Source organism: Prenolepis imparis, unplaced genomic scaffold (genome assembly GCF_030444845.1).
Source record: "Prenolepis imparis isolate NDT839.2.m4 unplaced genomic scaffold, iyPreImpa1.0 SCAF_5, whole genome shotgun sequence".
NCBI lineage: Eukaryota > Metazoa > Arthropoda > Insecta > Hymenoptera > Formicidae > Prenolepis > Prenolepis imparis.
The window spans coordinates 13,834,856-13,849,379 of NW_028141163.1; the positions used below are offsets into that span (position 1 = coordinate 13,834,856).

Sequence of the window (14,524 nt, forward strand, 5' to 3'; positions counted from 1 at the left end):
ATCAGCTGTGTTCAGAAAACAACAATTTATTGAAGCACGAATCTGATTGGCAGATCTAGACCACCAATCACAGACGATTTCTATTCTCTCGCGCAACACATCATTTTGCGAACGCAATCGTTAAAACACACACACGTGATCCTCGATAGCGTCTCGCGCTGTGCGTGAATTTCTAAAAATCATCGTCAGTGAGGAATAATTCATAAAGGAATATCTCTACATCGATTACGCGTAGTTATATAATCAACGTGCGCGCGGTAAGCAATGTTTTCGTCGTTGAATCGCAAATATAGCCGAAAGAATAGACAAAAAGGCTCCTCGATGCAATTGCGAAAAAAAATATCGCATGTCATTGTGTAAAAAAGAACGTAATCGCGCCGTCAAACGTTCGTTTCGCGATCGGCAGATGTCACGTGCAGTCCGAATTAGATTGACAATTAATGATCTAGCTCTGTGTTAGGACCGCGATGCATCATCGCCAACGCGTTTTCTCGTCGCTAACGTCACGTGCGGTGATTCGCGTCACGGCGTCCGGAGCGTGACGTTGTCTCTCTCTTTCTCTCTTTCACCGGCTCGTCGTGTGTGAAGTCCGCTTCGACGAAGCATTCACGTCGTTCGAATCTCGAGTGAAACGCGGGTGTGATCCGACTCGACAGGAAACTTGTGACAGCCCACGTGGCCCGTCTACAGCTGACAGCGGCTGTACGAGGATAGACGTTCGTCAGGCGAATCATTCTGTACTTCGATCAGTAGTGGACGATATCGTCGACGAACAGGTCGTGGCTAAGCTCAGCCTCTTCGACGAGACTGAGCTCTTGGACCAAGAAACAAACTGTAGTTTTTTCCCCGCGACATCGATGCTTTCCACCGAGGTGAGTGTCCGATTTTCTCCATCCTTTTTAGTCTTTGGATCTTTGTGATTAGATGCATATGTTAATTATATATACAGTGTACAGTGTTCGCTCAAGAGGGAGAGGGAGAAAGAGAGAAAGTGTAGAGGCCGCGAAAATTTTTTTCGAAACGTCTTGCGGTGAAAAGAAAGGAAAATTATTCGCGCTAAATCGACAATAGATCTGCTTTTTTTCCAACTGCCTCTTCTCCCTTCCAACGCTTGATATCTATTTCGAGTTCAGAAGGTCTAATATAACACGACTGTAAAAAACAAACGTGCATAATCTGTAACGTCTTGTCGCGAGATATCGCGAATTGCATTAAAATACGTGACTAATACGTAGAATTTGTCATTTATAGTATCTGTATTTTTCACGAAAGATTAAAATAAAAATAGCGTTTCGATCATTATTTCTCCTCTTTTGCGCAGTGCAAATATTAACTCTTCGCAACTCTTAAAAAATAAATCGGTGAACGTCTATTCCCCCAGTTTATATATAATTATTAATCTATTTTTGTGTTATGTGTTATGTAACGTGTCGCTCTCTAGGTTTCCGTAATAGTCGGACCCGTTAAACGCAATTCATACGTGGCAAAAATATGGATCCGTTTATTGAAGAAATAAATTATATCTCATCTTTTGTTTGTTTGAAATTTTTCTGTATCGGCAAAATTTGTTAATATATTAATTATTTATGTATATAACGAAAGTATCCACTTGTCACTTCATGTTATTTAAAGCACCGTATATAAATATAAAACAAAAATTTTCGATATCGTAGAATAAACTAATTAACAGAGATATATTTGTTTCTCTATTAAAGGACGCGAATCGTTACTAAAATATTAATTCCTACGTAATTTTTACAGAGGAAATTAGTAAAGGAAGAAACGAATAATTTTGCGTATTCTAAATATCGTTTAGAAAGTGAAAATATTTATACGGGCGTGATACGGATCTCTCTTTTATTGACGTGAAATCGTGCCGCTGCGATTCGTCGGCCTGTAAACGCTGCATAAAAGCCGCAGTAATCCTTGAAATAGAACGTGGACGTGATCGATTATTTTATTTCGATAAAGGCCGCAGAGTTTCATTCGTCGCGCCATTCACTTTATTTCGACTGTTTTCTTGCTATCGCTCGTTACGATCACGTTGACGTTCTATTACGATTACCCCAAGTCACAATGAGATTCCGCATTCTAAGCGACTTCCTCAGTTGGACGCTGTCGAAATTATCGAGTATTTACGTAATAAGTCTTCTAAACGCTGAAATTCCTTCGATCACTTTTGATTATGGACTTGAAAAAATCTTATTCTTAAAAAAAAAAGAAGCTTGTAAAGATATTTTTCTCGAAAGATATTTGGAAAAGAGTTTAGAATCGCAGATAAAAACTCTTTCAGAACATAATGAAATAAATAGATGAATTCATTTTTCCTATGTTATATTTATCTATAAATAGTTTTTATTTAAAAATAAATATATACATATATGAATATGTATATATATATATATATATATATATATATATATATATATATGAATATTATACACACATATATTTATTACATTTTTAAATTACAGTTATGTGTAAAAATAATTGTTGTAATTTGAAGATTTACCACATTATTCTGCATGTGTTTTCTAATTGATCATATTTATTGTTAGGAGTTTTAGTTGAATTTCAATTTATAATTTGTAAAGGGCTTTTTCTCAGACTTTTTTTTATAATTATATAAATTTTACAAATATGTTAAAATGAATAAAATTCGTATAACACAAATTGCATGATAAAAACAATTTTTCGAACTTTATTTTCCTCTGTTTTTTGACAGAATGTATATAATTTCTTGTTTTTTTTTGACAGAATGTATATAATTTACAATAATTTACAGTAATTTAAAGTAATCATCATCGTTCTGTTATTTCACAATTTATATAATTTCTATCTGTTTAAATGTTTCTTATTTATATATGCATTCATGAAAATTGCATATCGTATACCGTAATTTCGCCTTCTGTATGCTTCTTTTACGACTTTTTTTGTATCGTTCGAAAGAATGAAGTGTCGTGGTGCGTTTGGGGACCTGCAGTTTTGTTTTGAAATCTTTTTACGCAATTCTGCGTATTTATTCCAAGGTGCGCCACAAAATTACGGTTCGTATCCGGCTTCCGCGTATATATAAGGACGAAATACACGCAAAGTTAACAACCGCATACGGCACGCTTAAAGCACTCGATAATTGTGCGAATAATGATCGAGGTCGCACCACTTTGTGGATTGTCCGTGAAAAATACGTAAAAATAGATTCTTATTGTTAGCTTTATTTGCGAGACAATGCATTAATGTAATTGCAAAATAAAAAAAAATCATAATCTATATAAAATAAACAGAATTTAACGTCTCCGTGAGAAAGAGATTCAATTAATTTTATTTCTAAAATTCGATATGTATTCTTATATTAAAAAAAATTAACTTTTCTCTCGATTTTGACATAGTTTATTGTACAACGGATCGTAATACAATGTATTCCGCGATTCGGAATTTAGGTAAAATAAATCGTCGCGAGAAGAAATGAATTTTGAGACTCGTCCAAGTTCGTGCTGAAAATAAGGAACAATAGTTTCAGGAGACAAAACTGACCTAGGTTCAGCGTACGACAGCGCTTCGTCCAATCGATACGTCCTCGACCTCGGCTAATATATCTCTTTCTTATTTGCCGAAGAATTGGACGAGCATTTCTGAGAAAATAAGATGTTTGCCGAAAAATAACGACGATGCGTCATAAGGCTGACATCGTTTTCTAAATACAATAAATTTTTTAAATGGAGATTAAAATCAGAAAGCTTTTGTGGACGGTAAATTTTCATTGTATATATCAGAGTCGAGTACAATTTTATCTCCGATAAGACACTCCGCGATAATGAAAATCACTTAAACATTTGTGAAAGAAATATTTCTTTGTAATGGGACAATTTGGAATGTTGTAATTAGGTGACAGTCGTGTGACGAGCTGGAGATAAATTTGATGGACAGAATGGCTCGTTACGGTAGCGAGAGATCCATGCATTCCTTGCAGCCGATGCATCCGGGTCACTCAACTTACGCTGGCGCCTCGACGTCTCCGACGACGCCGACGTCTCCGACGACAACAACGTGCGCTATCACTCTGACCAAGGTCACTACCAACTCTATCCACGTGCCTGACGGATCACCTGACAGTCCTAGTAAGTCAATGGAAAGGTGAAAGTCCGTGAAAACTTTTCATTAGTCGATCGAAAATATGCTTCCTCGAAACGATTAAGGATTAATCTCTTCAGAAATGTCTCGATTTCACATTTAATAGATATTTCGAACATTTAAAATTATCGGTATTTCATTTAATTTATGAAATTATGAAAAGAAGTGAATTTCTCCAATTAAGTAATTATCTTTTACTATCAATATACTAATGTTATTTTTACATATTTTATTATACATTCTTATTTGTGTTTCTATTTGTTTGTTTACTTTCGCAATTTATATTATGTACAAATCTACATTTAAATTATTTATCTTTTTTTCATAAGAATTCATTAATTATTTTTTCATTTATATCTACTATGTTTTTAAATAGTCCCAGTAAATAATTTTTATAATGAAGGCTGAAATCATTTCGAGAAAATTTAGAAATTTCGTGTAAAATTTTTCTAGTTTTATATATTAAAAAACTGCAACTGTTCATTATCGTCGTGAATTTATCAATGATACAATGAAGAATAAAAGTCTCTCCATAGAAAATTTAAATAAAAAATTTTTAATTATTGATTTGATATTTAATTTCGGAATGCGGCTTTGAACACGTTAATTAAAAGCTACCGTACCTTTATAAATCACAAGTACATAGAGAATAGAGGTGAGAAATTCACACATAATTAATGCATTCCGATTTCATTGTGGTTCAGTTTCCGACCTACATTCATTGAAAAAGAAAAAGAATCTATTTTACACAATTAAAAAAATTTAGCTCAGATTGTTTAATTTCTCTTATCGAAATTTTTTTTATTGCACAATATTAGATCTCAAAGCAACGACGAGTAGTATCTTCCTCCGTGAACGACGTTCACCCTCGCGCAAACGCCACAAGTTTTATTTTTTGCAACTTAATTATTAATGGAATGATCACGCATGTGGAGTAGCTGCCACCTCGCCGCCGTCATCGCTGGACTCCCGTATACCGAGGCCATCGCCGTCGGCTCTGCGTCGCGCCGCGAGCTTGCGCGTGCGCGGCGAACGGATACTACCACCACATCATCCGCGAGCCACCATCGCCGCGGCCCTGATCGGCCACCAACACCATCACCGTCGTCAGAACCACCTCCTGCAGTCGTTGCAGCAGCATCAGCATCCGGATCATCGTATCTTTCCGGTCATCACGGAGAATGGAACCGACTCGCCGCGACAACGATCCCTCGTGAGTAGAAGATCGCGTTATCTCTCATCGAATCGGGAAACGCTGTCAAAATATCGTCGCACACTAGACGTAGATCGGTCGCTCTCGATCGTACTTCTAGAAGGACTTCTCTCCAAGTTAGGTTTGACGTTTACAATAGGACTGTAAGACCATGCAGCGATGATTCTCGCGAAAGAAAAACGAGACCAGAAGAGGCACGAATGATGACGATGATTCTACAATTCGCGTTCAAAATTGAACAACGTTTCCCGAGACCGATCTGCGCACTTTGCTCGACGCGCAAGTAAACGTGCACTGAATATTTTATCCCGAACATTCGATATTTGCGTCTTTTGTCCTTTGCACAATGCAATAGAATGCGTACTTATTGTTAGAGTGCGTACTTTTTTCCCAAGATCCGCCGAAGGTACTCGACAAGTCTAGCGCGAAGGAATTGATCTTCTGGCTTTTGCATGCGATTATACGTCAGAGTCCGTATGGAGACCTTTACCTTTATTCGCTGACCGTAACGTTGAGGATAGAGAGATTCCGTTGATTCAACACGCGACTAATTTGCACGGTAGGTCACAATAAATCGGTTCCCCTCGCGTGACCAGATATATTCCGGACGTCTGTCATTATCCTAGGCGAGCGGTATAAATATAAGAAATAATCCAACAGGTAGGCACCTCGCGTTGTAAATCCACCCACTTATCGAATTTTAGTAAGTCGAACTGACGTATATATAAGCCGTTATACCTTATCTTTTTTTAATCCTTTAAAAAGTTTGAAGATAACTGAGAAGCATTAGAGCGCTAATTTGTTAACACTTTTAAAAGCTCTATATTTTATCGAATAATTTATTTCATAAATTCCGAATTATATCAACGTAATGTCTTTTTGAATAGCTTATTTACATATTTCTTGAAACCACCACTAATTCTTTCTCACTGGATTGTATGCTGTCAAAATTCACTTAACAGTAATACACATTGTCTGCTCCGCTTTTAAATTAATCGCGCTAACGGACTCGGTTAATTGAATGATGTACCGTTCAGAGTCTCTCACTGACACCGGTGAGGCCGCGGCCATGTCACGCGGCCTCTGGAGGAACGACGACGGGACTTGTCAACGACGACAGCGATGTCGAGAGCGTGAAGAGTTACAGTAGCGCTTGCAGCACGGCGAGCGCCTGCGAGCACGCTTCCTTCGCGTTGAACGGCACCACCTGGTCCGGTCGATCGCGAAAATATGTCGTGCACTGCTCGAATCACGTCGGCGACAACGAACAGTATCTCACGCCTACTCAGAGAGCGGCCAGACAAGTCAGGAAGTTTCAGGTAATTAGGCTTAACAGTAAGATACATTTGCAATTATTGTATTCGTAGCTTTTTGTTTCGCTGATTATAGGCTACTTCATTAGTTCTGCTGATATTAAGTATGATACTAGATGTATCTCTTTAGATTAATAATATCTCATTTGATTCTTGAGGATTATAATTTTCATAAATCTCTCATTAATGCCAAATTTATAATTAAAATTCAGTTAATTTAAAATTATGTGGCTGTTTGCATCTCTTATCTTGATCGATGTGTTTTTATATAGGCTCTGTTGAAAGAGGCGCGTAAAGAGATCGAGGAGAAGGACCGAGAGCTCTTGCGTTTGACGAAGGAGGTGGTGGAATTGAGACTGTACAAGGCCTCTCTGAACAGTCCGGATGAACGAACGGATAGCAGCGACGCTCTCACCGTCCGTGAGAACAATCCCTTCTCGCCAGAATCGCCGAGCAAGGATCTTCCGGATGAGAGCGTCGCGGAGAAGCCCGTCACTAGCCCGGAAACGCCGGAGAAGCGTTTACACACGGATCTTCCCCCATCGTTGGCCGATTCCGGACACTTTGAAGATGGTTCCGTCCATTCGAAAGACTCCGTCTGCCTGCCTGAGCCGCAGCCGGAGATCAGAACGACTAATGTGGCACAATCTAGTGATATTGTTCCCGATACGATTTCTATAACGCCGACGAGCATCGAGCGAGACGAGGAAAGACGTCGATTGGTTAGTCATTACGAGAATAGAATCGAAGATATGCATAGGCGGCACGTTGATGAGCTGCAGGAAGTCAAGCAGAAGCACAATGATAAGGTAAAGGTAATCTTTCGTTTGGTAAATATTTTTTTCTTATTTTTTCACATGAATTAAAAAAAAAAATATATATATATCAATTTCACGCGGTATTGATTAAAAAAATGTATTACCCAGGTGGAAAGTTTGTTGAATCAACTGTCTGAGGTCAACACACGTTATTGCGAAATGCGGCCAGCCTTGGATATCGCGGAGGCTCGTGCGCGTGAATCAGAAGCGGAATTGGAGGCTGTGAAGACTGAGCTTAATGAACAGAAAACGCTCTTAAGCGAACAGGAGGAAAGAAATAAGCAAATGTACCTGAAAATGTATGCCAAAGGTCAAGAAGCCGCGCGCATTGAACAAGCTGATCAGGTACGACATGAAATATCGTAGGATATATGTGAGAAATAGTGAGAAATAAGTTTGAAGAATTGTTTGAATATCTTTCGTAAACTTACAGATACTTGTGCAAGCGCATCAATCACCGCCTAAAGTCACCGTCGCGGAACTTCTTCAACAGCTAACCGTCACACAAGCTGAATTAGAAAATATTAAGGTAAGAGATGATTTATTTGCCATCTTAAACCATTCTTAAAACTTGACAAATTTTTAGTAGTAGGATAACATAACAATGGTTGCGGTTTGGTCAAAATTTTTTTTTGTATATTCTGTGCAAGATTATTTAAAAAATGGGCATTAATTTGAAATATACAGAATTAAACGTTTTAGACATTAATTATTATCAATACAATTTTTTCAGCGAGAATTTTCATTGTTTTCGTTTTGTCATTAACGAGCTTTCATAATGCATCGCAACATTTGCACTACAATGAGTTCCTTATTAGTTTGACATTTGCATTTTCTCTCGCTTAATCATTAGTATCTTGTTTTGCAATAGATGTGCGTTTTCTACTTAAAGTATAACAATCGAAACTCGCGTAATGATCTTATCGATTTTCTCACATTTGCAAAAGAGCGAGATTTTTTCGCGATCTTAATCATGCTAACGCAATAACACGCCTAATTGATCCTCGAACATGTTTTTTTTTTTTTACACAGTTTAATCAGCTTTTACATTCGTTTCTCAGAGACGCATCGTTTATTAATTTTTTTCATATTTATCACATACTTATTTATATAAGGCGTGATACATCACATTTCGAGCATCCTCGTAGTTCACGATACTCTTATACTAACGATGTGCCACTTTTTTTGGTCGCCGCTCACAATCCAGGACACAAGCTACTCGCCTGAACCTCACATTTCAGCCGAACATAGCCAAAGTTTATTAAGCGCTCAGGAGGCTGTTTCTCTCTGGGTCCTTGGCACACGTAAGGTCTGTATCTTAATTCGATTGCCACGTGACGGAATTCTCGTCCACTTTTTATCGCCCGTAAATGTAGCATTTCTTCATACATATAATATGCACCGATCTTTTATCAGTGTATCTATTATTATATCAAGAACTGATGTTCCGACACAAACGTAATGGTTCCCTCTTACATAAATTTCTTATAAAAATTCTTAAGAAATTGAAAATAAATAGAATTAATTAGTACAGTAATAGTATAGTCAGTAATTATCATTGACTGTTTTTAATGGCTCATATTATTTAACTTGTTAAGAAATACAAGTATTATCTCAGAATTATCGTCGCTCATTCATAAGTGACATTAACTTCAAGAATGTATCTTATACACAAGTTGACGAGTCAGTTCTTGATATGGGCGTGTGGAAAAAGAACACAATTGCGCTCGTATCTCTCTTTTTCTTTTACAATCGCGTTAGTGAATGCTTTGCTGCAACAATTGCATGCGGATTATGAGGCACAAATGTAGATGGTTTATACTTCTATACTGGTTGCTCTTAGATCGGGCGATATTATCCAGTGCACCTGGAAGAAACAGCCTTCTTATACCTTCGGTCAATGTAAGTTTGCACGTGCTTATGGCCAATGCACGCTTCCACTATTGCGTACAGGATGTGTATCATACTACCTTTTCGAATTAATTATTTTGATTCCAATTGACATTTTAAAATTAATGTTATGCTTTTTGATGTAAAAATTAAGACACATGCGTAATTTTCGATTATATATACGTATTATTAATCTCTTGATATTTCTTGAAAATGAAAAGTACGAATGTGTCTGGATTTAAAACTGATTCAAAACATATAATTATACGTATAAACGGTTGTACATTTTCATTGTGTTTCTTTACATGTCGCGATATTATTCTAGTTTCATTATTTAACAAGTATGTCATTCTGTTTTGATTTAGGCAATGTATCGGCGTATTGTAGAGGCGAAAAGCAATCAGGGTTCTCTCGATCCAGAAATTACCCTGCAGTTCCTAAAATCGGCGATCTATTATTTTCTGACGGATAAGGAGAATCATCACGGTCACTTAAATGCTATTGAAAGTATCCTGGGCTTCACGGACGCAGAGAAACATAACATCGATAGACTCTATCGATCGGCGAGGAAGTAGCGCTTTTTAAAAATTCTTCTAAATATTAAGAAGCAATATTATCGCTGTTGACGAGTGGTGTTACATTACCAGATTTAATACCCGAACATTTTTATTTGATTTGTTGACAAATCAAGCTTTTTAACATCAACATTTTGGTATGTGTATCTGAAAGATTTGTATCAACTTATTTATTTATTTCTTAAGGATATTTTTTAGTTAGTAAAGTAAAGGAAAACAAATTTATCGTGGAAATTAATTTTTAAATTATTTCATAGCGAGAAAGCAAATTATGTTTTTACAATGACAATTTTCACTCTTCCCAGTTTGCGGAATTCAAGTGTAAAGTTTATACAGATCTTTCACAGATATATCCTACTACCATATTTTCTTATTAATTGTTTTTTATATTACAAAACAAAAGATCTAAAGAAAAACAGCACTTGATCTTGACAGTATGAAGCAAATATAAATCAAAAATATCGGGAAATCTAACAATAAGTATGACAATTTTGTTAAATATTTTAAAACTCTCGCACATATGTTATATTTTTATTATATGTTAGCTGACAATTTGGGACAAACTAAATTGCTTTTATTTTTTAATTTAATTTAATTTTTTAATATATATTAAAAATTCTGGGATTTACAAACGTAAATTATATACATACGCGACTTAGACTGAATTTATTTACGGCTGTATGTAACATCAACGCTCTGCAATGGCCATGTATTACAAATTTAATATTACGCGTATCACTCGTGCAATTTACATGCTCTAAACTTGTGCGTAAGTATATTCTAATTATACTTGAAAGAAAATATATTGTCTAGTTATTGCTAAAATCACGTTTTACTCTTTCAATGATATAATTAACGCATGCATTGTGTATATCATAATAAGTATTCCAAAATTGAGCAAGAAATATGTGATACAGATGAAAGAAATGACTAAGAAAGAGCTTGAAGTCGGATTTCAAGAATTTATATAATTATTTGAAATGCATGTGCCCATGTACGAGTACGAAAGTTGAATATATCTTTCTCGTTATTACGTCGTGATCCCCGAGAACATAGATAAATAAATTTATTTATATATTTACTTGTTATAAATAAAATGAATATATATATATCTATATACAAGTACATATATATTCAGGATGAATCGGAGTTTCTGTCCATCCTTGAAACTTTCAAGTACGTGCAAGGATATCATTTTAATCCTTTGCAGTCTCGAGCCCCTTGGTATATACAAAGAGCTTTGTAGGAATATTCTAGCTTGAGACCATAAAGGGTTAAAATAATTTAGAGAGATTATATAAAAGTACGTATGCCTGTGTGCGTAGTAACTCTGGATCATCCTGTATATACTTATATATCAAAGTCTGGTGATATGACGTCCAGATAAGGTAACAATATGGAGACTGAAGGATATATCTTGCCTTTTTATCTGCTTGTAACTTCAAGTTAAGTAGATCTCGTGAAAAGATATTCAAGTGCAACTATTAGTAAATGACTCAATAAGCACAATTCCTAATAGCTTGTTATAATTACAATTATTAATTTCTTTTACAAGATACTTTCATGTATTTAAATTAAAACCAAAGAGAAGTCTGTCAATTATTGTGCATGAATATTTGATTGTGATTATAATTTATATTTGTGGCACCAACCATTTGATTTAAAGTTTTCTTGATAGTTGAAATTCTCTTTTGGTGTTTTTAACAATAAGAATATTGTAGTCAAATACAAATAATTTTCTTTTTATATTTTTATCTTTTCAATTTTTGATATTAGTCTGTAAATAAAAATAAAAATTTCTCTAGCTAGAATTTTTCTAATTTTGACATAATTAGCTTAAAAAAAAAACGTGTATCTAAGGTGCCAATAATAGAAGTGTGAATATTCATACCACATATAAATTGCTTCTTGAAGCTACATTCTCCTACACTAAATGTTTTATAAATCGAGATATAGAAATATTACCGGTAATATATCAAAACGTCCAAGAAATTATGTTAAGAAATCTGATTTCATATAGTGTAAGCAGTCATATTTCTAATTTTGAAAAATCTTTATTGTATATAAAGATTAATTTTATAATAAAGTTCCTTTTGCAAATGTTACGATGCTTCAGGCCTAAGTAAGCTTGATTTTAATAAAACTCCAATATGTCATTCCATCGATATTACTGATAATGATAATGCAAAAGATAAGTCTTAAAATGTTAGATTAGCACTTCACATTTTTTAAATAGGAATTTAAAAAATGCGATTTTATTCCGATACAGTGTTTTTTCCGTGAGTTTAAAATTTACGTACAGTGCAATAAACTCAATCTATATTTTTACTTTTTACTCTTGTTCCTTATTTTTATACATTGCAGTGAGAAACATTATAATCTTCTTAATTTAGCCTTGCATTCGTCGGTGTTTTGATTGTATTGTAAGCAAAATGTGAAAAATTAAAATAAAAATTTAAATATATATTAATATATACTATTTATTTATTTTTTCAAAACTACGCGAGCTTACTAAATAATTATATATATAGAATCTTTGGAAGTTTGAAGGCATAATTAAGGTGTAGTAGATTAGGCGTTTAGATATACTACATGATAAGTGATTTTTGTTAAAATGTTTTATGATACAATCGCAAAATACAAGGTATGCACATTACTTTTTCCCAGCTATAATGATACCATCGTATTTCTGTTGGAACCATTTCATTGCGTCTTCTTTGGTAAGCCTGTGTTGGAAACCGACTTTACCAGTTTTCCTTCGTCTATGTGCTACATTAAATCCTATAAATCAAATTCAATAACTTACATTTCATATTTGTATATAAAGCGTACAAAACTTTTAATTTCTTTATTAATTTTATGTAAATATTTTATTGTTTAAGTGTAGCCTCAATTAAGTAACACACCCAGTAAAGTGAAGTGGGTATGAGTTGCAAATATGAAGCATTTCCTTTAGCACATGTTTAATATAATTATAGACGTCACATAAAAAACAGAGATATCTATATATGATACCAAATAATGTGCTAATATTCAAGATTAAAAATATTTAAAGTTGTATTAATTGCTAACCTGGACGTCCAAGAACAACGTAGAAGTCTAAGCCATAGATACCAATACTGGGATCGTATTTGATTCCCAGATCAATATGTTCTTGAATACCGAAACCAAAGTTTCCGGTGCCGGAGAAATTTTCTTTTTTTAATTCATATTCACGCACCTGTAATGAAATAATACCAATAATATTAAAATATAAAATTCTAATAATATTAAAATCATAATATAAACAAAAAGAATATAGACAAAGATTCTTCAATTCACCTTTAAACCACGTTCAAGAATCTCTTCAGCTTTTGCACCACGTACAGTACAATGCACAGCTATTTTTTCATTACGACGGATACCAAAAGATCGTACTGTGTATCTCGCTTTAGAGAATACAGGTTGCTGGCCAGTCAGCTGCTCCAAGACCTAAGAAATAAGAAAAACCAACTTTAATAATTGAATATACCAAAGACTTATGTATCAAAGATAATTCAATTAAAATAAGAAATGACATAGGCTTATAAAACTCACCTTGGCAGCCCGTGTCAGTCTATCACCAGACTCTCCTACGCAAATGTTCAAGCAAAGCTTGCGAATTCGTACTTCGCGCATTACATTCTTGGACGCATCCTTCGGCTCCTTCTTCGCTTTTTTGTCGGTCTTTTTTACGACCTTCTTTTCGGATACTTTCTTTACATCCTACGAATAAGTAATATAGTTTATTACATGAAATTTATTATACTGGTCGTGGACTAGTATTCTTCTGTCCATCTAATATCGATATAAAACGTATATTTCAGTAAATCATTGATATGTATGTGAGAATTAAATAGAATCGATATTAATTAAGTGAAAATTTTGTGGAGAATGAATAAATGAAGGAATTTATTGTTAAATAAACTTAATAACAGCAGTAACAATAGGTTATATACGAGCCAATGTTCGATCAAAAACAAGCGTGCGATCTCATCCACCTGTCAGCGACGACTTCTAAAATATCGTCGTTTTTGTACAAAAATGACTATTATCGACGATTTATTAATAACATCAGCTATTTCTGTGTTAAGATAATATTTAACAGAACTGAACGATGTAAGAGATACAATCGGAAGAAAATAAGCATTTTCGAGGCAAAGAACACCACTCACCGCCATGATGAAGAGAAAGGGATACTCATGCAACACGCTCTTACGACGAAAACGTCAACTTAACGGCATCAGGTTTGCCAATGGTATTCCGTTTCCGGTTAAAAAATGTCCCTAGATTATAAAAAAAATTTATTCCTCTCTGCAAAATAAAAACAGAAAAAAATATATTCAATATTTAATAAAAAATTACTATTTATTTAGCAGTTTGTTTATTATGCATATCGTTTATATAAAAAAAATTTGTCTAATAAGCTGTCTAAATATATCTTCTTTTCTTTTTTAATAAATAATACAATATTTTTGTGAATGTTTGAATATATATATATATATATATATATATATATATGGAATCTTTATATATGTAAAATTAGAATCCCTTTCTAAAAAAAGG

The 14,524-nt window shown here is 34.5% G+C and overlaps 2 protein-coding genes across 8 annotated transcripts; one reads left to right on the top strand and one right to left on the bottom strand.

The window, feature by feature from the left end:
• Positions 1-128: 128 nt before the first annotated feature.
• On the top strand, positions 129-12,045 carry Qtc (GRIP domain-containing protein quick-to-court). Of its 7 annotated transcripts, XM_083037493.1 has the most exons (10): positions 129-872; positions 3,886-4,118; positions 5,067-5,344; positions 6,382-6,663; positions 6,930-7,472; positions 7,584-7,820; positions 7,909-8,004; positions 8,683-8,784; positions 9,319-9,377; positions 9,731-9,887. In XM_083037493.1, the coding sequence occupies exons 2-10, from the start codon at positions 3,920-3,922 to the stop codon at positions 9,750-9,752; spliced, it is 1,818 nt and encodes a 605-aa protein (XP_082893619.1). In that variant the 5' UTR covers positions 129-872; positions 3,886-3,919; the 3' UTR covers positions 9,753-9,887. The 7 variants fall into 7 exon arrangements, 6 of the variants coding, with proteins under 6 accessions (XP_082893619.1, XP_082893614.1, XP_082893616.1 ...); XR_014425288.1 differs by having other exon boundaries at positions 8,683-9,377; positions 9,731-9,745; XM_083037488.1 differs by lacking the exon at positions 9,319-9,377 and having other exon boundaries at positions 9,731-12,045.
• A 495-nt stretch (positions 12,046-12,540) lies between these two features.
• Positions 12,541-14,155, bottom strand: Rpl11 (ribosomal protein L11). Its single transcript, XM_083037495.1, has 5 exons — positions 14,134-14,155; positions 13,517-13,684; positions 13,262-13,411; positions 13,013-13,160; positions 12,541-12,721 (listed from the first exon to the last, which is right to left on the bottom strand). Exons 1-5 carry the CDS (start codon positions 14,137-14,139, stop codon positions 12,594-12,596), a joined length of 600 nt encoding a protein of 199 aa, XP_082893621.1. The 5' UTR covers positions 14,140-14,155; the 3' UTR covers positions 12,541-12,593.
• Between the last annotated feature and the right edge of the window lie 369 nt (positions 14,156-14,524).